The sequence below is a fragment of the Equus przewalskii genome, chromosome 14, assembly GCF_037783145.1.
Source record: "Equus przewalskii isolate Varuska chromosome 14, EquPr2, whole genome shotgun sequence".
Taxonomy (NCBI): domain Eukaryota; kingdom Metazoa; phylum Chordata; class Mammalia; order Perissodactyla; family Equidae; genus Equus; species Equus przewalskii.
Window position 1 is genome coordinate 71,816,452 of NC_091844.1, and position 26,929 is coordinate 71,843,380.

Below are 26,929 nucleotides of genomic sequence, written 5' to 3' on the forward strand. Positions count from 1 at the left end.
GAGAAGTATTCCTAACTACTCAATCCAAAATAGCTACCTCTTTCCTTTTCCCAGTTGTTTTTCCTCATAGCATTTACAATTATCCAGATGATACTCCAGTATTTACGTTGTCTTTTTTTATGCTGAGTCTTCCCATCGAGAATGTATGTTCCATGAGGATAGAATCTTAGCCTGGCTCACTGTTGACACACAGTAGCTACTCAATGAATATGTGTTAAATAAAGACAGGAGGGAGCTTGGAGCTGCAGGGATCATTGTAGTGGAAGACTTTGGCCAGTCTTAAAATATCAGAAAATCAAATTTAGTACTGAAGTCATTGATGGCTAATACCAGTTCTAGGAATCCATCCTAGCTACATCCTAGCTACACACTACTGGTGCACGGCGTCTGGAGAAAACTCTTGTAAAGGTTTCCTTTGGTCCCCAGTCATTCTGGGAATAAGACATTAAAAACAGAGTAAGTAAACACAGTGAGTAGAATTCCTGGCCGGTAGCTCTGGCTCACATACCGGCAGGACATATTAAGCGGAAACATACATACAACTCAATTGCAAGCAGCTCTCCATTCCCTGCTTGCGATTAACACTCTCCTTTCCCCAGGCCACTCAGCTTCTCTTTACAAAAACAAATCGTTTTTTTCAGTAGTTGATGAGAAAATGCCCTCTTGTGGGCGTGACAGTGGACCACCTCAACAGCGTCAGAGATTTCTGAAAATGTGGTTATTCAAGAGAATTCCTTCATTAGAATTAAAGATTTTTCTTTTTAAATCTCAAACATCAACTCTTTGTTAAAGTGAAAATACATTTTCTAAAAGGCCATTAAACAGTACTCAATTCACTTCTGCATGTCTAACTTAGCAATGCAGGTTCTGATTATCTTAAACAGCATCATCACGAAGATAATTATTCTCCTTTCTAAACTTCTGTACGATTTGCTAATGACTAGGTGACTTTTTTTTATCATCACCCAGAATCTGCCTCCTTTCAGCTCCCAGGAAACCATCACCTGAGACTGACAGGCAGCAATTGAAAATAATAAAATTATGTAAGATGAGCTTGTAATCACCAGCATTTCACAAGAAGCAAAATGCATTTCGCTCTGGCTGAGGAACAGAAAGTTTCTTCTTCATTTTAAATCTGTATCAGAGGTAAAGCCTTCTATTAAAACACAATTCTCTGTACACTTACAGCCTCTGGCAGACTGCCAAGGAGGCTATCATGGAACTATTGCTGCAGAGAAGCAGGCCATCAAAGGCATGGAGGAGCACTCCTGAGAAAGGAGCAAAGTCCCCGGAATTCTTGGGAGGGCTCTGTTCACAGCTGTCCTCACCCCTTCTAACCAGGTACCTCTCAAATGGAAGCGTGTGCACACACACACACACACTTTCTGGAGGGGCACAGGGAAGGTAAACATTCAGAAAATTCTTCCCTATCTTTCGCTCTCCAAACACACACACACAAGCACAAGTGCACACACAAAATTTGGATTTCTTCCCCGCTTCCTCACTGCTCTTTGCCGTGTATCATCATCATCATCATCATCATCATCATTAAACTGTAAACCCTGCAGTCCAGGACCTGGTTAATTGCAACCTTTTTGCTGGATGTAATTTACAGGTACAAACGACCACTTGGGGGCACAGTTATTTGAGAAGGCTGGCACTGCATTCAACGAGGCAGGCTTCTAAGGTTTGAAGCCTGTTTTAGCTACCTTTAAGAAAGCCCCTAAATCTTGGATCCTGCAGGAACCCCAGGATAGAACAGAACCCTGAAAGAATTGTTCAGTTAAGGTGAGTCTGAGATTCACTGTGAGGGATATTTTATATGGGATTACACGAAATGATTTTGTTCCTTCCTCCCTTCAAAAAACTAGTTGCTTAAAAATTTCTTCCACGTTATGGTCTGTCCTTTTCATGTGATCATCAGTGTTAGTGTGGGCACATACAAACACACATATTGCGCACCATGGGGGTGGTGGGTGGCAAAAACTAACCTTCTTATAATTTCTTTTCCATGTTTTCATTTTTCCCATTATGAAAAATATGCTGATTATTTAAAAAATCTGGAGAATTTTAAAGCAGAAAGATGACCACTGTTAACATATGGCATATTTTCAGCCTTGTTCCTATGTTCTTTTTGTTTTTACATTCTTGACATCAAAGTATATAAATATATAAAATATATAATATGTGCCTGATTTCTTTTAATTAACCAAGTTTCCTTCTTAATTAAAAACTAGTCTCTCAAATAACCAGACTCATGACACAGTCACTTTAGAAACACTGTTGTCAATCCCCCAGAAGTGTCTGTAGTTTTCCTTACGATGTCCGGATCAGAAGAAAGGCAAGGAAGAGTTTTCATGCCACCATTTTGCCAGCCCCACCCCAGGGCCCAAACATACCTCGAGGACAGGTTTCCCCAAGACAAGCCAGGCTGTGTGGTTCACAGCTGAGCAGAGGGGAGACACAAATCTGGGTTGGGGAGAGAGAGGGAAGAGGATGGGGCGGGGGGCAGGCATGGGCAACACTGGAAACCCAGTACAGGCTGGGCTTTCACCGAAAGCCCCAAGGCCCAAGGACTTAAGACGAGCACACAGTGTAGTGTGCTGGAAAGATGTGTGTCTGGTGTGCGGGGAAAATGGAGCAGAGATCATCTGTTATGGCTCGGATTTGGATGCACAGTCATTTCACATCCCGGTGAAGGGACCCCTTATCGAGAACACATTTTAGGAAATCATCCATACTTCCATGTGACAATAAAAGCAACACCGAAAGAGAAAATTCCGTGGAGTTTGTACTTTTCCACCCAGGACAGCTTGAAATAGCACCGGATACAGGAGAGGATCCCTCACCCAGACCTCAGTGCAGTGTCCAGGATGCTCTTTCCACGTTCTAGGATTTGGGACTCCCATCCCAGCTGTGCCTCTGACTGGCAAGTCTTGGACAGCACACTCCTTCTCTGGGCCTGGCTTGTTCCAAGTAGGAAACATGCCCAGCATTGGCCTATACCCTCAGAGGAAAGTCAGCAAAGGAATATAAACAAAAGGTGAGGCGACAAATTCCCCCAAGAACACATGGTCAGCTGGGGCTCCTATGAAGCAGTTACATCGAGAACCTAGGTCAGGGAATCCCCATGGGCAAGGGGCTCCTCCTGGAGGAAGCCATAAAGGACAGACAGGATTTGAACTGCACAGAGAGACGGGCAAACCTTCTGGAGAAGGAAAAGGGGAGAGGGAATGGAGGATGGCCTCCGCCTGGCCAGAGTGGCTCCTTGGAACCAGCTGACAGTCCCTCTGTCAACAATGCACGCTTCCTACTCCTCCAGCAGCTTCAGGAATGTAGTTCCCTTAAAGGGCAGATCCTTTCCTCCATCCTAGGTCCCCCGAGCCCACAAGTGGGCAGGTGGGTGACTTGTCAGGCCCTGACTTGCTGAGACGGGCTCCACACTCCATTCCCCCATCCATGAGCATCAACACTGTGGGGGCGCCAACCACACAGTCATGGAGCTCACGCACACCCTGGCTGTGCCACCGACATCTCTCAGAGGTGAATTCAGGGAAACGCATCCTTTAGAAATCACTGTGCAAACCCAAGCTGGGTCTTCCAAGCTTACCTCTCAAAGGGGAAAGTAGATTTGTTAGCTGTATTGAGTTTGTGAGCTGGTGGACTTGGGACGGGGGCTGTGTATACAGAGTGAGGCTTCTGAATGGAGAGAAGACCACCGTAAATGTGCTTGACCTTGGAGGGTCTCCAAATTCTCCCTGCTCTGTGGGGCTTCCCAGTGACCAGAGCCCACCCTCACCAGCCCCCCTGCGTCTCCACAGCTCTCTACCACAGAGCAACAGTTCCAGTTGTCACCCACACTCTCCACTTGCATCATCTACGTCATGCGATGAGGCACTGCTCAGGAAGTGGAAATAGGGGAAAATAACTGAATTCAGCTTTCAGAATGATGACTTTTGTCAGAGTTTCTGGAAGGCAGGCATTGCCTTCCCATCCCCCACGCCCTACAGGCCTATTACAGGCAGTACACAGGGCAGCAAAGCCATTATTAGTGTAATTCTATGAGGTAGCTACGTTCCAAGAGCTGCAGTAAGATCCTGCCACTTCTACGTGGCCCTGCTAGGATGTTGGGCCCAGATCTACGTGGCAGTGAAGGCCACAGCTCTTAAGCAGAAGGCCTCACTACTTCGTGAGATGAGACACTGCCCAGAAATGTGGAAATCAGGGACGCTGACCTCAGAGTCAGACTATAGGCTCACCACAGATTGGGTCACAACAGAGAGGGCAAAGTCACTGTAAAGACAGAATACCTCTTGCGCTTCAGTGTCAGAAGAAAGGTGTTAACGTGGCTACAGAAAGAACATGTCAACCAGCCCTGAGGCTCCAAACCAGAAAGAAAGGGGCTGAGTTGGGGACTGGCCACCCTAGCCCTGCCCCGGGGAGAGAATGCTCTGCTTCTCCCGCCCCCACGCTGTGCCCCCCGGGCATCTGGTCAGTTCTGCAAGTGGCCCCCTGAGCTGAGGATGGTGCAGCCACAGCTGAAGGACACAACTTTAAGACCATCCACAAACCTCCTGTCCCCAGTGCACAGTCACCAAGCGGCCTCCTGATAGAGATTTAGTTGCCTGTGTGACACGCCTTCAGGGGAGAAATCTGTTCAATAGCAACACATGTGTCTGGTCCACTGGATGTCATATTTTTAGTATAAATCACCAAAATGCCATTATCTGGAAACCATTCGACGCTGAGTATGCTGCCAGTCAAGAAAACGCCCAGCACAGAGAACTTGTATGGTAACCTCAATCTGTGGGGACACTCCCAGTTGGGCTAACATTCTTACTCAGTGCTGTCTGTCTCCAACTACCACCCAATGTCCATCCACAGGAGAACGGACACACAAACTGTGGTATGTGCCATGGAATACTACTTAGCAATAAAGAGCCAACTACTGGGACACACATCAACATGGATGAATAGCACACATGGTATGTTGAATGAAACCAGTCGGGCTCAAAAGTACAAAGCCAACAGCAGGCAAAGCTAATCTATGGCGATTGACATCAGAAGGTGGTTGGGGAGAAGAAAGGGGATTGCTTGCAGAGGGAAACAGGGAACTTCTGGGGTGATGGAAATGTTTTCTATCTTGTTTTGGATGGTGGCTACACAGGTCTATACAATTATCAAAACTCAGTCAACTGAACACTTAGGATCTACGGATTTTATTGTACTGCCTCACCTATCACACCTCAAATGAAATAAATAAATAAATACGATGCCTAGCACAGGGCCAGGTACACAGCAAGTGCTCAATACGAGTTTTTGAACTGCCCAAGTGAATACCTTCTTTTCCCTAAGCAAATTGTTTAAAGAATTTATTAGGAGAACCAGTTTGGAATGTGTTTAGAAGTTTACTTTTTTATTGTGGTAAAAATATATAACATATAATTTACCATTTTAACCATTTAAATGGAGTCCAGCAGCATTAAGCATGTTCACATTGTTGTACAACCATCACCACCATCCATCTCCTGAACTTTTTCACCTTCCCAAACTAAAACCCTATGCCCATTAAACAACCCCTCCCTCTTCCCCACCCCCCTCAGTCTCTGGCAACCATCATTCCACTTTCCATCTCTGAATCTGACTACTGTAGTTGACTCATATATGTGGAATCATACAATATCTGTCTTTTGGTGACTGGCTGATTTCTCTTAGGCTGATGTCTTCAAGGTTCATCCATGGTGTAGCATGTGTCAGAATTTCCTTCTTTTTGAAGGCTGAGTAATATTCCATTGTATGTACATACCACATTTTATTTATCCATTCATTCGTTGATGAATACTTAGGTTGATTCCACCTTTTGGTTACTGTGAATAATGCTGCTATGAACGTAGGTGTATAAATATCTATTTGAGCCCTTGCTTTCACTTCTTTTGGGTATATACCCAGAAGTAGGATTGCTGGATTATATGGTAATTCTATGTTTAACTTTTTGAGGAACTGCCATACTATTTTATTAAGCAGTTATACCATTTTATATTCCCACAAGTAGTGTGTCAGGGTTCCAATTTCTCCACATCCTCACCAATACTTCTTATTTACTGTTTTGTTTTTTTTTAAAGATTGGCACTTGAGTTAACATCTGTTGCCAATCTTTTTCTTCTTCTTCTCCCCAGAGCCCCAGTACATAGTTGTATATTCTAGTTATAGGTTTCTGGTTGTGCTATGTGGGATGCCGCCTCAGCATGGCTTGATGAGCGGTGCTAGGGTTGCGCCCAGGATCCAACTGGTGAAACCCTGGGCCACCAAAGCTGAGCGCGCAAACTTAACCACTCAGCCATGGAGCCGGCCCAGTGTTTTTTGTTATAATAGCTGTCTTAATGGGCGTGAAGTCATATCTCATCGTGGTTTAGATTTGCATTTTACTAATGATTAGTCATGTTGAGCATCTTTTCATGTGCTAATTGGCTATTGGTATATCTTCTTGGAGAAATGTCTATTCAAGTCCTTTGCCCATTTTTCAATCTGATGGTTTGTTTGTTTGTTCTTGAGTTGAAAATAAATAAGTTTTAATTGTAACTTCGTGCAGGACTGGGAACCCAGTCTTACCCTCCCTACTGTCACATGCTTAGTCCCTGATATCAATCTCGTATCCCCTACACCTCTTCCCATCCCCAGTGGCCCACAGAGGTCACACAGAGAATGGAAGCAAAGAGTCACACATGTAACTGCCCCCTCCCTTTCCTAGGACGAAGGAGACCACATCTGGCCCAGGTGTCTATTTCAGATATCAAAAAATGTTTCTGAAAACCAGACATCCTTGAAGGCACACCTGGGATATAAACAACTGACAGTTACAGCTCTCAAATTGTGACTTCACAGTTCAGTGAGTGCCCATCCCACCCCTTCAGCCTCCCCCAGGAGTCCTCACCAACAAAGATGGCTTTTTGCGGTTTCTGCAGCATCTGGAACCTGACCAGGGCAGCGGCTCTGGAACGCCCTTCTCGGGGAAGTGAGGGAGACAGCATCGGCAGAGCCAGGGGCTGTCATCTAGAAACTCAGGGCTGGAGCCTGTGCCACAGGACGAGGGTTTGCGTGTCTTTATCCCAGCTAGCGGGAGTCCAAGCTGCTTTCCTACTAGTCTCTCCATGGCCACGTGTGACCTTCCCCTCAGGTCCCAGTCACCAGTCACCGGTGCCTTCCAGGTCGCAAAACCCACATCCCCTCCCTCCAGAGAGCCCTGTGGGTCTCTGTACTGCCAGACCTCTCCCCCAGGGGTGCCAGAGCAGACCGTGTCAGACACCTGAGGCCAGGGAGCAATGTCCCTTCAGCTCACAAGAGAGGTGGTGACTTCCCAGAGAGGAAAAAAGTGACTTCCATGAAGCATGGTTTCATGAAAATCATTTTTCTCCTCTGGGGGAAAGGGAGGAAATTTCAAATCTTAGCGCCGTTTGATTGGGGAGAAAGGCAGTTTCCCCACGTGGCAGGACGCAATCCAGGTGCTCCTTTTTGTGCAATGTGCTGCTAGAGATGGGTAGATTGAGAAGCTTTGGCGCTTCCACCTGGCACACCTAGGCTTCAGCAAGAAATATGTTCCTTTCACAGTTTGAATATTATTCAAGTTTTGATGATTAAAGCTGGTTGGAACAGCATGAACTGAATAGATTACAGCACTCCACTTACAGCAGGCTCTTCGAGAGCAAGATGGGCCAGACGCACACGCGGCACGCAGCCTCTGGGTCTCACCAATTCGGCTTTCAAGGGCCGCACTTAGTCATCCCAAATTTCATGGCCCTTGCTTTTGGTTTGGAGAGCCAGAATCAGGGCATGGTCATCTTCTATTTTTTCACATCAACCAAGTAAGCCAATTCAATGGCAAAGTAACCTACCCAAATCTCAAGAGGTCAAAACAGTGCCGAATTGCAACAAAAGGGCCTCAAGATGAATGGGGGTATGAGGTTCCTGAGCTGAGACCCTGAAGCTCTCTCTCAGCATCAGGGAGACTGACTAGGGATGCACACAAACACACAGCAGGGCCCCCTCCTCACAGCCCCCACAAAACAGCAATCACATTCTGGGCAGGAGGGACCACACAGCTACCCCACTAAATGAGCACTGCTGGACTGGCCGGAATTCAGTCCACCGAATCTAGGGGTTCTAGATTGGAGCTTTGGAAAGTCAGTGCACATACTTTAGCAAGACAACCACATCTAGGCTTCCACGCTGTCCTCTACCCCTACCTGTGGTGAAGGACAAGGTTTTGGGGTTTTGTTTCTATCTCCAATCCATTAAGAACCGAAACGTGGTCCTACCATGCTTGCCTAGACTGCAGCTCACACCATATGCCACTCTCTCGGCAACTCCTGTGGGAGTTTGACACTACCCAAACTGGTCTACACCTTTTTCAATGAGAGAAGCCCACGGGTCATGCCCTTGGCTGTCAAGGGAATGTCAAACACAGTAAGAAGTTTCTAAATGCTTGCTTCCAATTTATCTTGTCGTAGACTGGTGACAGTTTGTGGCCTGGCACCACTCTGAGGACCAGGCCTGAAGCAGCACAGTTTTTTACTCCTCTCTGCTGGCTTGGAGAGCTTGGTCAACAGCAGCAGCATCCGACCTAAGTGGTCAGGCAGAACGAGTGGACGCACGGGCTCGTGGCCACAGCAGCATTCATGATCAGGTTCTTCCCCTCTGGTCTGTCTCTCAGAATTTCCCAGGAAATCGCGGTACTGGACCGCTCATTGATCTTATTCCACCTGCTCTCCAGATGCTTCACAAGGAGCCATGGGCTTCCTGGTTAGACTGGGCGCTCTCCTGGTTGGGGCGCTGTCTCCTCCCAGTCTTACCTTACCTCATTTTGTTGAGCTCAGGATATTGGATCAGTGAGTACCCAACATGTGCCAGGTCCAAGGCTAAAAGACAAAGCTGGTCCTTGCCCTCAAGGAGCCCATGAGTCCCAAGATGAGTCCAGAAATAACCACTTGTTCATGTGATTTGGAACAGAACCCAACCCACCCATGTACACAGAGGCACTTAGGATATGCCTGGTGCTGTTCCAAGCACTTTGTAAACAGGACCTCATTTAATCCTCGAACATTCAATTCCCATACATTTAAGTCAGTGCCCCCCAGGAAGCCTTCTGACCACAAAGAAAAGGCGTCACCTAGACCTCAGCCTCTGAGATAAACTCAGAATGGAACTCTTATTCAGTTTTACAAGTGACGATGGCAGTAAGTTTAAGTGTACAGGTTTTTGAAATCATACCAGTGGGTTTCTGTTTCTTTAAATTTATTTCACACCTTAAAATAAAATTAGCTGGAGCTCAACTTATTATGTCAACCGTGGAAATCAGTGAGCAATGTGGCTAAACGTGTGACTTATTTTGTGATTTTAATAAGCAATTTATATTCCCTAGGAAAGGGACTATTGGCTCTCTCCCTTCTTCGTGGTCTGGCAGTTGACTGGAGGCCAGGCTTGTTCATCCCTTTAACCATCCAGCACCCGTGTTTGCTGGTCTGACCTCTGGCAAATGCTTTGTCTCTCTAGAACTCATCTGCAAAATGGGAATAACGCCACCCATGTCACAGGGTGAGCAACAACGAGATGCCACAGGAAAGGCTCTTCTCTCCCCATTGTGCCTGCTCCATGAACAGTTATTGGATCTATATTCATTTGGAAGCTCCACGAGCTGAATATATATCGTCCAAGTTCCTTGGGAGGCTAAGTTCAGCTGCGGTTTTGATACAAAAGCAAATGCTTAAAGCTGGAAATTTGAAAAGAGAAGGTAAAAGAGAAAGGGAAGATTTTTTTTTTAAGTCCACGTTTCACCACCCTCCACCACTTCTCAATGTTGCTAAATGTACAAAAGGAAAACAGGGACGATCTGGCTACTGTTAGGTTTCAGCTTCAGCCTATGCCTTGACTGGCTTTGCTTTTCACAAGGCAGAGATGGAGAGTCCTCTCATCTGCCCTGCCTTCACTGCCCCTACCGCCACCCTGCTTCTAAGAGCTTTGTCGGGGTGCCTGAAGAAAAAGGAAGCCTCACGCCCTATTTTGCCTTTAGAGTAGAAACAACCCCGGGAGGAAGGGGGAGGTGGAGGAGCTGGACAGGCAGGCACACAGGAGTGGCCCGTGCCAACCCAGGGACGGCCGCCCCTCTGCAGCCTAACCCTCGCCCAGGATTTCCTATGCCATCACTTAATTCCAGGTATGATCACAGGCATCAGAACCATGCTCTTCTCATGTTAATCTCTTACTGAAGAAGCCACTACTTGGCTGAACAAAGGTTGGAAGAGTTAAAACAGGGAGCGAACACATCTTTGAGATGTCTGCTCCAGGCTTTATTCACACTCTCTTCCCGTCTCTAAAAAAACAAATTTAAAGAATAAAAACAGGACTGAAGTTGAAAAATACAATGTTACTGCCCTTTCATAGTGGTCTCTATGATTTCTAGGTGTTGTATTTTTCTTTAAAACGATGCTTTTGTGAAATACCACAAATTTAAAAATCTGAGTAGGGACCACACCTTACAAGTAAGTGTGATATGAAGGATGGACTTTGTGTCAACTCTCAAAAGTGCCAAGTAGATTCAAGTTATCACTGGAACGAAGAAGCTCCAAGAAAATTATTCTTCAAAGTTTCAAGTCATAAATCCTAGAAGATTCCATTTAGATTAGTTAGAACTCATCAACAAGCATATTTAATACACATATGCCCAATTATAGCATCTAAAACTCCACACAATGAAAAACCATGAAGATATAACTATACAGATACTGAATGCAAAGAAAATCCAAAAAACAGGCTTTGATATCTATTACCTGACACCTTCTCTGGGCATAACCTTATGCAGGCAAACATTTTTATTATGGCGTTCTGTGCCAGGCACTGTGCTAGACACTGGGATTCAAAAGTGATCAAGCCCAGATCAGTCTCGAGTGGTTCTGGATTCATCCTTGAATCTTTGTACACTGTTTCTACTCTTCAATGTGCTGTTTACTTATTACACTGGCTCTATATGGAAACAGATGCCGTTCAAGCATCTGAAGGGATTTCTCATTAGCCTTCCAGGAACCAGAGTAAACGGAAGCAGGTGAGCAATCTGAAAATACGGTGAATGTTGGTCAGACCTGGTTAATATTCTTATTTAAGCTCACATTCCCTCTAAGAGAATTATTTTCTTTAAAATGTTAATTAGCACAGAAAATGCAGTACCTGGCACATAACAGGCAGTGTGAAGCGGTGCAAATGCACTGAGACCCAGTCTGGAGTATCAGAAAACCACACATGCACATGCGCACGGGCATGCACATACACACATTCACACATACACACACACACAGAGAAAAGACAAGACAGACGATGGTAGCTGAGGGATCTGGGTTCAAACCCAGCTCTACAATGTGGCTAGACTTGCGGCCTTGGGCCAGTTGATTAACTTTCTGAGCCTCATCTTCATTTGTAAAATGTGGATAATCCCTACCTCGCAGCATTGACATGAGGATTAGAGATAATATATGTAAAGTACTAAAATATAGTGGGCAGCCATAACTGGAAGCTACTGTTATTATATTATTGGGGTTTAACACAGGTTTGGTGATTGAATAACAGCTAGATTAGCTGACCTCTAAAATCCACATCAACTCTAAAATTAGGATACTAAAAATGGAATTAAAAGTTCATATATCAAATCCACTCAAGGATATTTTTAACTACTGTAATTGTGATGCAAATCGCTTATGCCTTTCAGAATAAGTGCTGATAATGAGACTCACAGAATACAATATATATATACACACCCCGGTGCAACATGAAATCATTTAGGATCGAATTTAATAGGATAGGTGTCTGTGGTTTCTGAGAGCTCCAGGGTTGCTGCTGCCTCTCCTGGCACTGTTACTTCACCCAAGCTCTCCTCTCTGGAGCACTTCGCCAGGACACACATTGGGATGCAGGTTTTACTGGAGTTATCTCGGCCACGATGATTCTCTCTATTTTCATAAAAGAAACCTGAGGCTAACTGAGATGAAGCATCTTTCCAAGGTCACACAGCTAGCAGGCATCAGGGACTGGACATCAACTCTGAGACGAAGTCCGTGCCTTTACCCACTCCGTACTATTGCCGCAACTCAGGCAAGCGGTGAAAGCGAAACCTACGAGATGAGAGACTCACGAGGAAATGTACACCCAAAAAAGCAAGAAGAAATATCAGCCACATCTACTGCACTCTTCATCTGACTGTCTTCTGCTGTCTGCATTTTCACCAAGTCTCTTAAACAGAAGATCAATGTAATGTATTAGGTAAAAAGTGGCAGAAGACACAATCCCGCTCTGGGTATACATATCCAAAAGAATTGAAAGCAGGATCTCAAAGAGATATTTGCACACCCATGTTCCAAGACACGGACTGCAGGATTCCACTTCTATGAGATATTAAAGTAGCCAATTCCATAGACAGTAGAATGGTGGTTGCCAGGGGCTAGGGGAGGGGGCAGTTCATGCTTAATGGGTGTAGAGTTTCAGTGATGAAAAAGCTCTGGATAGCCCCACACCACCATGTGAACATTAACACTATTGAACTGTACACTTAAAAATGGTAAAGGTGATAAATTTATGTGTTTTTTACCACAATTTTTAAAATGTGACAGAATATATATTTGTATATGTGTGTATATACATTTGTGTATATATATACACACACACATATATATTCCTTAAAAGAATCAATGAATTAAAAATTTCAAAACTCTATAAAATAATTATAAAAACTGACCCCGGTGCGGCCAATGGCAGTCTTTCAATGTTTGGGGAGCTGACCTCTTGGCCCAAACCCGATCCCCTACCATAACACGCTTGACCGTTCCTGTTCTAGCTTCGGAATCATCACCGGCTGCAGCAGAGTCAACAGTCGATGAGGCATTTGAATTTCACGCAGAAATCCCCTCTCACGGGAAACGGGAGATCTTCCCCGTGCCTCCCTAAAGGTAGAGATGCTTCAAGACAACAAAGTTCAGTTCAGAAATAACTGTGTTGCTATTTCCAAAGATGAACTTGCCTCATCTTAATTTACAGCTTCGGTCTCCCTTTTTTCAAATGACTTCTTCGAACAAAGTACAGACCACCTTTCTGACCAAGGACTTGGGGAAAGTAAGCCTGGAGCTGCCGTAGGAAGAACCAGAGTGTGCTTTCAGAGTCGTCCTGTTCCCAGTATTTTTGATCCAACAGGCAGGCAATTCTGACACACTTTTCCTTCTTAACCAAAATTATTCAGACCACGTCTACAGTAAAATTTACTTCAAATGGAAGTACTTGCCAGGGATTATGTTATCCATTTTTTTTTTTTAGCATATTAGGAATGACCCCTGATTTCCTGAGTAATAACAAATGACCATCTTCTGCACAAACTACAAATACTCTTCCAGGTTTTAAACATTTGGGTCTACATGTGATTTATCCATCCACAAAGAGATTTCTTGTTCTGTAGTCGTCCTACACAGTTTCTGCTTTGGTTTATCCTCACCCACCACAACCAATGGCTGGATTTCTTATTCATGGTGTCTCTTCCTCCCCTTACCCCCAAGTAGGCACTTGATTGACTGATTATAGAATCACAAGGTTGGTTATAATTCCATTTCTCCATCTGACTTTGAACTTAAGTGTTCCAATTACTTTTCCTGATCCCAATAAGTCAGTAGCGTGCTAACGCTTGCCTTGATATTTCTGAACTATACGGGGTGTGATTAGCATGGGACCGCATCATTAGAAAGCAAAGCTGAAAGCGGGTGAACAAAATCATCACTCGCATTTAAGCAAAGCTGCCTGATCAGCGAACTTAAAGTGTTACAACGATCCCAGGGACAATATATGCTGTGACTAAATGTATATCGCATTCGGAAAATCCTCTGATGCTCCAGAACCTTCTGTTTTTGGCTAGTACTAGAAGAGAAAAGATCCTAGAAGGACAGGCCCGTTCCAATACACAAAAGTCCTGAAGTCTGTCTGAGCCAGATATACCTGAAGACATAAAGAATCCTTGAACCATAACAGGGTAGGAAAAAAAAAAAAAAAAGAAGAAAGGAAGGAAGGAAGCTAGGAAGGGAGAGAGGGAGGAGGGAAAATCTTTAGTCAATTCTGCTGGATTGGATTGACATCTCAGGGCCATAAAGCGAGAAAGCTTTACAGTAAGCCTGCTGGAAGAAAAAAAAATACCCATGCATGCACACATATCAAATGAGATGCTAAAAATCTACATTAGCATCAGTGGTGTTATTTGAGTCTATTAAAAAATTTAACCCCTTAATATCTGTGTGTAACCAGGAATAGTGTAAACTTTTGGGAACTAGCAGAAAAAAAAAAGGAAACGCTTTAATCTGGCAATGATTTGCAGCCAAATCAATTGATAAATGAAAGAAAAAAAGATGGCACATTTGAAATTGATGCCAAAGATTTATAAGGTTGACTAAGTAAACAAAAATGGAATGGATCACCATGGAAATGCATGAATATTGAAACAGGCAAGATTTGAATAGACTAATGATATGCCTCACTTAGACTGACAGGTGTTGATAACAACTGTGACACCCAATCCACACCAACATCCACACTTCTAACATGTTTATTCCTAGAAAACAGGAGCTGGATTTGAAGGTTCCTTTGGAAAGAGCTTATACGCAAAATACATTTTCTAATCTTAAAGGGACTAACTCAATTCTCATCTACTTGAAAAACAAAAAAGGTTTTATCCATTTGCTTTCTGGATATGAGGAGCTACAGTTAACAGAAGTCACTCTCTTGGGCACGACTAGTCTTTGTTCCAATAAACCTCTCACAAAACTGAATTCCCGGTCTCGCTTATCTCCCACACTGAATACATGGAGTATGACCACTACTCATTAGAAACATAATTAAAAAGACACAACACTAGATTCCGCGCCCCCCCAACACATCCAGATGAAAACCAATAACCTTAATCTATTTGTTACCATGGCTACCATAGGATATTTTATTTCAGTACAACTCTAGGTACTTCGTTTGGATTGTTGCTTGCAAATGAAAGTTGGGGACCTATAAATTTCCGTTAACTGTGCTAATAATGGAGAGACTGAACAGAAGAAAATGTTTTCCTTAATCATAGACAAATATGGTTTATAAGATGCTTGTGCAGACAAGTTATTAAAATTGGTTAAATGCCTATAAACCAATTTAAATGTCATTCATTTCATACAGAATTTAAGGGCACATGTGCTAGTAATTCCCTAATTTATAGCAGGCTGAGAAATCAAGTGCACTCAGAACAATGTATGGGACAGAGACTACACTGGTCAGTGGCATACAGCTGCTTACCTGTACAAACACCTAGAATATGTGACTACTCAAATCCATGCATATGGACCAGCCTTTAAAGTATTCACCTGTGCGGTATCTGACAATGTTTTTGCCAAGTGTTAGGATGAACAATCTATAAAATTGTTCATCACCCCACCCCCCCAAAAGGAGTGAAAAAGTTAGCTCTCCACACCAACCCAATACAATTTTTAAAAACATCAGGAATGAGGTGGGCTAATTAAATCTGCTGTCATTCATCCTAAATCGAAATAATTCCTTAAATCTGCCCTCCCAGGGCTGAGTTAGAGATAAGACCACACGGCAAGGGAAGGAACTCTGTCGTGACTAACAGATGACTTTAAAGAGACTGAAATTAGGGTAAATACAGCTGTAACCAGGACAGATCTGTCGCTGCAAGAGGAGTCCGAATCCCAGCGCAGCTCGGCTGATGAGGGGCAGGAGCCTGCAGCAGCGGAGCATGACTGTCCCTGGGCTGACGAAGTGGAAGTTTCGCGGGCAGCAGCAGCTCGGCGTCCTCCACGGTCCGATCCCTCCAGCGCCGAGGTCTCGCCTAATGCTACATAAATACCTGCGTCCGCGATTCGCCCGGGGCGCGCCGTGGCGCACGCACCATAGGGAGGGAGGCGAGCGTTTGCAGAGCGGCGGGGATGGCAAAGGCGGCGGCTCCTCACCCATCGGCGTCCCTAGGGACCCGCGGAGGACACCCCAACTGACCGCGTCTGCCGTTCGGTTCCAGAGCCTAAGAACGACAACTGGATTCTCAGCTGGCGGACCCAGGCATCCGAGACTCACGTTTTGCCCCCATCCCCTCCTCGATGACGGTTGGCCGCAGGCAGGCAGCGCGTCCCCGCCTTCCCCAGCCAACGCAGACCCGACCTGCCCCGGGGCTGCCTTGGACCTTCCCAGGCTCTCGGCTCCGCTTTCTGGGCCCCTGGCGAGCGTACCCCTCCCTCTGGGCCGGGGGCCCGCGCTGCCCAGTGCCCGCACCGCGCTGCGACCGCAGATAACCTCGCGTTCTCGGCCCGCTCCAGGCCATGGAGACCCGCACATGAGTCCTCCGCCACCCCACACCCCAGGCGGCAGTCGGGGCGCGCGTCCACACTCGCAAATTACCTATCTCCCCGTCCACACTATCCCACACATAAACAACCCCTCCCCATCCTACACCACATCCTCGCCCCTTGACCATCCCTTTAAGCTCTCGTTTCGGCGACCCCCAAACACGCTGGTACCCACAAGGTGTTAAGGGAAGTGGGGGTCACAACAGGGTCTGCGCGGATTCTCTCCCCATGGTTTTCAAGCTCCTCTACCTCCAAAGTTACTTGGGATTGAGTGAAGAGACCCGGACCCCAAATGCAGGGTCTGAGGACGGGAGCGGGCAGAAACCCCAACCTGGCTTCCTGCTGCACAGAGACGCGCACCTCCCCAAAGGGCAGGGGGCGCGGCCGCCCCGGGGTCCAGCTCTCCGGTGCCTCCTCCTGGCCCCCAGCCCAGCCCGGGCCCTGGGCCGCTTAGGGGAGGTGGCCTGGAGAGGGACGCGCGCTGCCGGGCCCAGTCAGGGGGCTGCCCCTGCCGGGGGCCACACTCCTTTCCAGCATCCTCGACCACCACGACATTGGCCCCGGGCAGCCCCCGCGCATTACACATCGGGGGCAGGAAGTTTTTCCCCCCTTTTTTCCCCTGGAGCAGCGCAGGCGCAAGGGCTCCTGCAGCCTTGCGAGTCCAGACGCGGGAGGCTCCAGCCGCCGCCGCCGCCGCCGCGGGAGCCGAGCCCAGCGTTCCGGGTTCTCGGGCCCCGTTCGCAAGCTCGGCCCGGCCCCACGCAGCCGCCAGGACGCTGGTTCCCGGCGCCGCATCCTGGGCGCCCTAGCCTGGCTCTTACCTCCGGCCGCGCCGCTCTGGACCTGGCCCAACGCGCAGAGAGCCGGGGGTCGCGGGTGGGCGCAGGAGGGCTGATGGATAGGGGACGGCGCCGGCGGGTAGTGGTAGCTGGGGCCGCTCGGGTCCTGGCCGGGAGAAACGGATCCAGGTCCACCTCCTCACGTTTCTGCTCTCCGCCTTCTCCTCCTTTTCCTTCTCCTCCTCCTCCTCCGCCGCCGCCTCCCGGCAGCCCAGGGAGGATGCCCGGGAGAGGGAAGTCAGTCCTTCTGCCTGTCAGCCTGTGCGGCTATGCGCGGCGCGGCGCGGCGCGGCTCTCACCGAGGCGGCGGCGGCGGCGGCGGCTCCGGCAGCATCGCCCCCGCCCTCTCCCCGCAGCCGCGGCGGCCGCGGGGCTAGGCTGGCTCCGGGCTCCGGGCTCGGGCTCCGGGCGGGGGCTGCGCTCAGGCGCGGCGGCCGCCGGGGCTGCGGGCGGGCACTGCGGAGCAGGGGCCGGGGCTGGAGCTGCAGCTAGATCCGCGGCGGCGGGGACGGCAGCGGCGGCGCGGGGGCTGGCGCGGCCGCGGCGCGGGGACCATGCTCCCTTCTGGCTCGCTCCGCTCCGGGTACAGTCTGCTTTAGCTGCGAGGGAGGCGGGCTTCGGCGCGCAGCCAGGGGCGGGCGGAGCCAATCACGGGCGCCCGAGTGGGCGGGGGTGGAGGGTGGGGGAGGCGGGGCGCCCCGGGCCGGGCACCCGGCGCGGCTCCCCGGGCCCGAGGGATCCCCGGCAGCCGCGCTCCCGGCCCGGGGCGGAGTGCTGGCGGGTGTGTCCATCCGTCTGTCCGCCGTCCCCGCCCCCCTGCGGTGGCTCCCGGCTCGCCTGGTTCGGCGGCCGCGCCCGGCAGATGCACCGCGCGTGGCACCGCTGCTCGGCCCCGGCCTCCGCCCCGCCGCCCAGGGTTGGGGGACCGGAACCGACGCTAGCGAGCTCCCTGTCTGCTCTCAACACCTGAGGAAACTGGCAGAAAAGTTTGAGAAAGAAAAGTCCAGTCGGCTTTCGGCTTCCGCCCTCCCTATGACACTCCAGCCACGGAAAGGAGCAGGAATTGCCCAAATCTCTGAAGAACTGCGGCCAGCGCTGCGAATCTGGACCACCGGCCCTGTCTTGTCTGTCCAGACGCGACTCTCCTCCTTGTACGCGGACTGTCCTGTTTACACTGACCCTCTTGAATCCACACGACCTCTCTGTGTTTAGACAGCGGTACTCAGGCCACACCAACCTTTCATGTCTACCCTGACCCCCCCCCCCCCCCACACACACACTATCCACACTGACTTTCTTAGTCCCATCACCTTTCTGCAGTCTACACACTCTAACTTCAACCCTAATAGAAAAGGTCTGGCTGGAGGCCCGGGGCGACCCCCAGTGAGGGCTTTTCCATTATGCCAGAACATTTCATTTCAGCACCAGTCTTCCCTTCCCTGCCAACTCTCTAGATCTGGTTTTTATTCCCTGACCTCCCTCCGCCCCTACCTCTCCCTCATCTGGTTTTGAATTTCAGAGGAAATATTTGTTCTCCCCACCTTCCCCCCATCCCCCACCCCCAGTCTGAAGGTAAAGGCTTGTGGGCTTCGACGCCTCCGCCACCCCCCAACACACACTCCCCCTGGCAAAGCAGCAGAAGCCTGAGGCCTGGGTAGAAATTGTGTGTGTTGGGGGGGCGGGGGGTGGGAAGGTGGGGAGCAGCTGGCTCTCTGGCCGGAACTGGGCGGAGCCGGCCTGGGCGGGCTCGGCCAGGCCCCGCCCCCATCTGTCCGGGCCGCCGGAGGACTCGCCAGTAAATCCCTTTCTCTCGGCTCGCTCCTGTGATGTCTGAATCCAGGCCTCTGCTCTCTTTGGCTGTAAACTCAGTGCAGGGATTGTGTCTTCTTTAATATCTTGGAGGAAGCAGAGTACAGTGTGGCGGCTGATAAATAATAAATAATAATAATCTACTGAGGGTAGTCGGAGGACTGTCAGTGAAAGGGAATGAGGGCACCGGGAAAATGGCCCGTTGGCGTTAGAGTAACTGCATTTTCCGAGAAAAGAAAAAAATCGAGTGAAGTTTTGGTGTGCAGCCTGGGGGCAGGGGAAGGGACAAAGCACAGCGTTGCAGGGAGCAATCCACCCTCGATGATGGGGTCAGCCAGGAAAAGCGGTGTGTCATTAAGAGAGGGCCACAGAGGGTGCCTGGAAGGGGGAGCAGGGTGCAAGTGGGGGAGGGAGGCTCCCCAAGGGTCCTTCAACAGGCCCTGAAGGGGAAGGATAGATGTGTTTGAATGCTAAGTTCTTAAAATGGTGTGTGAGAAGTGATTGAAGAGTAAGGTAGATAGGATATGGAGAAAGAGGGATTGCTTGGGATTTTAAAAGACACACAGGTAACCTCTGGAGCAACTCAGTGCAAAGAGAAGAACAAAGGCCCAGGGTGAGTCAGGTTCATGCATGTTGTAGCAAACTGTCCTGTGAAGTGATCTGCATGGATCCACCAACTGAGCATGCAAGGATCCGCCCGGCTACATTCTGGAGCAGTGGCATATGGGACAGCTGTTGGCATTATGGAAACGTGGCTGAGGTTTGTGGGGTCTGGGGTAGGTTAAGATCTGGCAATTGGAGGCACTCCTAATGTCTTACAGATAATTTTGAATGATTTTCAAATGAAAGAAGGCAACATGCACTCCAAGAATCCTTTCAGTTTCATCTCTAGATGAAGGTGTGAGAGTTCTCCCACTTTCCCTGCTGGCATTCGCAGCGAAGAGAAGAGCGGCAGTGTGGAATCCACATCTATGCAGAGGAGGACCTCCTTTGGCCTCAGTGATGACAAGGGTGCTGGTTCTGGAGTGTTGCAATGCCTCCAGGATTGGAATTTGCTAACAGCTCACCAGGGGTGCCGGCTTGTCCGGAGAAGAAGAAAAGCTGCGTGAATTAGAAACTCACTGGGCTTGTCTACCCTCTCCTGGTCCTGCCTACGTTCATCCTCAGAGCCTGAATGCAAGTAAGGATTTCCAGAGTCTGAAGCCAAGGTTTTCCTCTGCAGTGGGGCTCTGCCCAGCTGAGAGCTTTGGGTTGGACACAGCCTCTTATGAAGGGTCTGCTGTGATCTAGACATGAGCTTCATTTCATCTGGAGTGCTGTTGGTCCTGTCATCAGCCCCAATTCTCCCAAGATCTTGGCAACACATGCTGGATCCACTATGTGTTGTGGAAGGGGTCTCGCTTTCTGCACAGACCTTGCTGGTGTCTGGGATCTGTTCTGCGTTATTCACTGCCCTGCCCCGTGGTATATAGGATATGCTCCATGCTTGGCATGGTTGTCTCTGTGTGGTACATGGGATTTCTTGGGTGTTGCACATGGGAACTTCTGCCTTGATCTAAGATTTCTCTGTGAAGCACAGGATCAGCTTTGTAGAGTGTGCTTCCAAAGCCAGCTCTTCCTGTCCTGACAGAGAAGCCCCAGGTTGGGCTCTGGGATCAGGACTAGTGTGTGTGCTGCAAGCAGATGGGTTGTGAAGGAGTGGATTTGTGATGCACAGGGATGACTGGAATGCTCCAGAACATCCATTCCCTGCTCAGAACATAGACCATCACGCGTAGTCAATCCGACAAGGGCTTTGGGCTGGAAAGGCTACTACTGTCACCTAGAGAGGCACCAGAGGAAGCCACATCAGGACTTCCTGGGAGTGCTAATACACCTGCTGTGGCCCAGATGGACTTCTCTCCTTATTTGTGTTTATAACGATAACCACAACAAAATGATGATTTACTCAGTGGCTACAGCATGCCAAGCATTGTACCAGGTATTCTGCCCACCATAGCTTGTTAATCATCACAGCAACCTGTGGAATTAGTACTATCAGCCCCAAAAGCCAAGTCACAGAAAAGGTGGGTGAGCTCCCGCAGTCACACAGCCGGTGAGCTGCAGAGCTGGAATTTAAGCCTGCTTGGTTGGTTCCAAAGCCTCTGTTCTTTTCACCACACTCAACACAGCAATGCAATTTCTTTTGTCATTAGCCCAGTGCTTTTCTCTTCGAGTAGACACGACGGATGCTGATTTTGCCTTTAGCAGCAGCCAGTGCTGGACCCAGACCTGGAAATCAGTCTTAGGATGCAGAAGACTGTTGCAGAAAAGGGGAAAGCGTCTCTCTGATTACTGAAGGCACAGGTCACTTGGAAGAGTGGACGCCTCATCAGAAACCCTCAGGTCTGAGAGGACATCTGTTCCCAGGAGCGCGGCGGGTGTAAATGGAGCGGGAGCCAGCCTCTCTGATGGCTGGGGCTTTGTGTTTGCTGTTTTGTTTTTCTAACATTATGCTCCACTAAAAACCACCCCTGTTTGGCATCCAAAGCATTAATAAATCCTACATAAGTCATTGTCCCTCCAGTGGTTAATCAATACATAAAAATCTATTTAGCACCTACTGTGTGTCCAGCATTTCAACCCCATGGTGTTGATTAAAGCAGGAAGCAAGAAGTCACAGCTGCTGAATTTTCACTGTGGCCACCCTGCTCTGTGATGTGTCACAAAGGCACCTGCTAATCATTCAATCAACCATCTGCTGCGGACCTCCTGCGAGCTCGGCTCTGTGCTGGGTGCTCTCAGGAGTACAGGATGGGTATAAGGTGATTCACACTCTGTCATTTTTGCCCTGCCTGTTTGTTCCCCGGAAGGGTGGAGGTAGCTAAATGCAATCCCTGGTTCTTGTTCTTAATAGAGGTTAAGGGGACAGTGGTTGCTATCAAGAAATATAAGATAGTGGCTCAGTTGTGGGAGTCCAGGGGACAATCTGTAAGAGCCGGGCTGGTCAGCATGGCTTCCTGGAGGAGGCAGATCTCAGACTGGACTTGAGGAGGGAGGCGGTTTCCATGAGACGCAGCGGAGCCCAGATCAGCCAAAGGGGAGGGCAGGGGCCAGGATGATGGAGGGGGTAGGAGCCCTGGATGGGGGGCGGGGTGCTCATCATCCCCCCTGAAATGTGACTCCTTGTTAACAGTCAGTTCTTTTGGGTGAAAATGAAAGTGTATTTTCCTTCTTTGCCCAAATTAGTGAACTATTAGATTCTAAGATTCAGAACGAAAGCAGTGGTGTCTTTTTTTGGCACTTGCAATGGCAGGAATTCTGCACCTTTTTTAGTACCGCTTGTTTGCAGGTGGCAGGAGTGCTAATTAGACAGAGCCACTAGCAATTTTCCTGGGTGGTTCTGACTCCCGAACTGACAGGAAACACTGCCTGGGCATTTTAAGAGAGCAGGTTCCACTCTCCCCATTGATAAAGTGATTCTTCATCTGCGGTGGTGGAAGGCATGGCTTTAATAGTTGCTCCACGTGTATTTATTGGGTGTTGAATTGTTCACAGTGAGCAAAATCCCACTTTACTTTTTTGATGTTTAGGAAGGGGACAGTACTTTCCTGTGAGAGAGTGCAAAAAGAAGACCCAAAGGATTGGGAGCCTGGGTTTTAGGGAGCATTTTGGTTGAATGTTAGAAGATTCTTTCACTCACTGAAGCAGGTTCACTGAAGGGAAAATTCAGGAGACTTTGAGAGAAGATTGGATCCTCATAGTTCTTTTCATATACATATTTTTGAGCTGTTTTTAAGAATAAAGAGGTAAAAGGGCTGCCTGTTCCCTGTTCGACTCCAGAATCTTCTGGGGCCACTGTCTTTCATCTCTCCTTGTGTTTTCAGTAGAGCTTAGGGTCAGGACCATGTCAGTAGTGTGGTCATTTTGAAGGCCTGAATTGGGCCAGAGGCAGGACAATGACCATCAAGGGCAGGTGACTGCCCTGCTTAGACTGTCTCCAGGACAGAGACCCTTATGCCTTCTGCCCTCTGCCCAGACTCAGGCTGCCCAGAAGAGTGTCACAGTCCACGTGGGCTCTGGGGGGAGCACAGCGGGTGGCAGAGTGACCACAATGCAGAGCCTTTGACAGCGAATCTCATCTTCATCAGCTCTTTAATGGACACGGCCAGGTCCAGGGTTCTGTCTCAGAACCCTCTAATTATTTATCTCCACACTCTAAAGCTGGGGCTGCCAGTCATGTTCACAAGGAAAAGGCAGCCCCTCCTCCAGGGAACGAATTCTCTATTCTCCCTGTAGACAGAGGTGTTGGGAATCAGGCTTCACGCACTCTTAGAGTTTGAGAGAAATCTCAGTTTGCAACGTGAGGTATCTAATGGTTTCAGCTATTTTGGGTCCTTTGGAATACGTGACCCTGTATTTCGTCTTCATGTTTCTCTCTCCCAGAATTTGTGAAGCTGCATACACTGTCTGTGCAGTGGGAACGTGATTGTCAACACGATGGCCCCAGAGGTTCTGTCCCCAGGGAAATAGGGGTGACAAGGCAGTGAAAAGCAATAGGCCCTGAACACAGACTACCTGCTGAATATTTACTAAAGGTCTTAAAAATAGCCCAAAGTCTGTGATAAAAGGCCCCATCTGGTCCAGGTGCACCTTGCTGTAAGAAAACTAGATATATGAAAATTCAAAATGATAAAATAGAGGAATTTGCTAGTTTGCATTACAAAAGGCTGCATGGACTTCCCTTAAGTGAAGAGTTTCCTTTTGATATTGAATCTGTGGCTGATGCATTAGAAATTCCATTCACATACAATAGGTCAGAGATATATTAATTTATTTTTATTTATTTAAGACTTGTCACCTACCTACTTTCAAGAGGTCTTGAGCAGCTTACAGGTTAAAATATGGGGCAAAAGGATACATTTAGGAAAGGAAATAGAACAGACACCATCCATAGGGAGGAGGTCGGGGAGAGGCCTCGGGCATGTAGGATGAATGGGTTCGCAGTCAGGCTCTCTAAGGAAAAACAAGGGCAAATGTGCCAGGTTACCTGATCGTGTAAAGCAAGGCGCATATGTAGCAGGTAATAAGAGATGTTTTGAATAGAAACTACTTAAAAAATCAGACTTTATAAAAGGAAGAATGTAGTATTGTTGAGATAAAAGTTTTCTCTTCTAGACTTTTGGAGACAAATGCTAAACGTGGAAAAGTGTAACACTACAGGCCTGTTATGTTAACATTTTTCACTACTTCTAAACCTTTGAAAAATATTTACCAGACGATTTCATTAAAAAAACATTTCCTTCCTTTATAGACTTACTTATTGCTGATTCAGGAAAAGGTTGCAAATCAGACACGTTTCCTTTAGGTGGTTGTGAATTTTCCTAGAAAGCAACAGCTGTCTTCCAGCTAAACTCTTAATCATTGAGAATGTCAATGTAGCTTCAGGACAATTTCAAAATTAGCCAGAGAGTTCTAGCTAATATAAAATTTCACTAGAAACAACTGGAACTTTAACATTAGAATAGGCAGTTTTAGAAAAACCTAGGAAGACTTGGAGTCAGAACAATATTTGGAATTTGAGGTATTTATATAGCAATCTGAAGACAAATCCTATTAAACTGAATTTCAGGTTTTAAAAGGGTTGCAGATATGACTTCATCATTATAATCAAGGCTGTTCTTCCTGGGGATCAAGATCGACATGTGGCAGTAGATGTGCATGCTTGTTCAAAAGCAACAGAGGTGTCAGTTGGGGTGGCAGCATATAAAATAATGATGTACTGATGATGAAAATAGAAACAATAGCTGATATTAGTTTAGTGCTTACTATGTGCCAGACACCGTTCTAAGCCTTTACCTTTCTTTTTAAAATTGTTTCTTGTGTTCCTTACAACAAAGGATGTGAGAATTGATGAATCCTGAGTCTCAAAATGTCAATGCAGACACATGGAGAGAGATACAGATGCTTGATCATCAGTAGGGAGTTCAATATGTCGAATGGCTAGATGGGGATATGGCTGGCTCATTCTGGATGCACGTCTCCAAACAGAATGGAGGTTGAATGTCGTGCTGTGGGTTTCACTACCTAAGCATATGTCAGCTGCCTCACACTGGTAAGCTCTGGGCATCCCTGGCTGATGGTTGTACCTCTTGTGCCACTGAAGTCTGACCTAAAGGAGATTGGAAGGTGAGGTTAGAATGAGAGAGAGAAGCCTAACTGTATTAGTTATCTGTGGCTGCACAACAAATTTTCCTAAAACTTAGCAGGTTAACTAACATTTATTATCTCACCCAGTGTCTGAGGGTCAGGAATCCAGGAGCAGTGTAGTAGCTGGGTGGTTCTGGTTCGAGGTTTCTCACGAGGTTGCAGTCAGACATCAGTTGGGGTTACAATCGTCTCAAGGCTCCGCTGGGGCTGGAGGATTTACTTCCAAGCTCACGCACATGGCTGTTGGCTGGAGGCCTCAGCTCCTTGCCATATAGGTCTATGGGACTGCCTCAAGATATGACAGCAGGTTTTTCCAGGGCAGCAAGGGATCTGAGAGGTGGGAGGAGGAGAGAAAGAGACCAAGACAGAAGCGGCAGTGTCTTTCATAACTTAATCTTAGATGAATAACATAGACCAACTGAGATTTAATGTGAGAGGGGACACAACACTGTGAATACCAACGGTTGCAATCATCAGGATCCATCCTGGAGGCTGACTACCACAACAATTACCTTAGATTCCATGATTTCCAGAAAGGGGAAAAGTGGGCAAGGTAGGATGTATTTACCGGATTTCAGGAATTCAGTCTCACCAGGAATTCATGAAGGTCCCCATGAAATCAGGGGACATGACATGAGGCTCCAAAAGGGAAGATGGCTCAAAACTCTTCTTGATAGAATTCTTAATGTGAAATTGCCAATGCTCTTGAAGAGGACAGTAAGGTGCGAATTGGTGCTGATGAAACTACAGTGGCTATTGGAAAGTTCACCTTGAGTGCAGCTGGCAAAAGGAGAGCAGGGCATAAATGTAGTAGAGTCACACAAACCTCATTAGGTCTAATTAGTTAAGGCAGCAAAACAGTAAAGACAACAAAAAATGCTTTTCTTATTTGACATGAACAGAAAATCCAAAAAGGACCTGATTGGTGATAGTGGTAAATTGTCTAATACTAAGGATTTTGGTGGAGTGAACTCTTACGCCTGCCACTATATACCAGGCAAGGTGCCAGGTGCTGTGGATACAAAGATAATTGAGAAAAGGTCATTGCCCTCGAGGATCCTTCGGTCTAATGGGAAGACACACACATAAACAAACGCCATTCAGCATGATCAGTACCATAATGAGATTCAGTACAGGCAGAACAGGGACATTAGGAAAGGCACTGCCGGTGCTGCATGGGGGCAGGCAGGTCAAGGAGGGCAGTACAGAAGAGATTACACTTGAGCTGAGTCCTGAAGGATGAGCAGGATTTAGCCAAATGAAGAACAAGGAGAAGGGCAGGGAGAACAAGAATTACCAAGCACAGAGGTGTGAGGGCAAGGCAGGCTGGGGAAGCTGCTAGTGCGTTATATGATTAGAGCAGGGTGCAGAGTGCAGACAAGGCCAGAGAAGGAGGAGGCAACGTCACAAAGGGCCTTGGTTGCTCTGCACTGGGGGTGCACAGGGCAAGGTTACTCAAAGCAGGGTCCTACATCGGGATCATATGGGAGGCTTGTGAAGATGCAGATTCCTAAGCCTAAGCACATATCCACATCTGCCGGTTGTTCACCATAAACATTTTCTCTTCCTCCTGGGCTAGACTACATTTCCCAGCCTTCTTTGCAGTTAGACTGCATTTCCCAGCCTCCTTTGCAGTTTGACTACATTTCCCAGACTCCTTTGTAGTTAGACTACATTTCCCAGACA

General features: G+C 47.7%; 1 protein-coding gene across 1 annotated transcript in view; it reads right to left on the minus strand.

The window, feature by feature from the left end:
* The window catches only part of LOC103561647 (uncharacterized), a 135,153-nt gene that overhangs the window by 93,055 nt on the left and 15,169 nt on the right, over positions 1-26,929 (minus strand). Inside the window, exons 2-3 of the mRNA XM_070571909.1 lie at positions 17,545-17,688; positions 17,228-17,512 (exon numbers count right to left, since the gene is read on the minus strand). Coding sequence (XP_070428010.1) covers positions 17,228-17,512; positions 17,545-17,688 — 429 coding nt within the window. The remainder of the gene's footprint in view (positions 1-17,227; positions 17,513-17,544; positions 17,689-26,929) is intronic.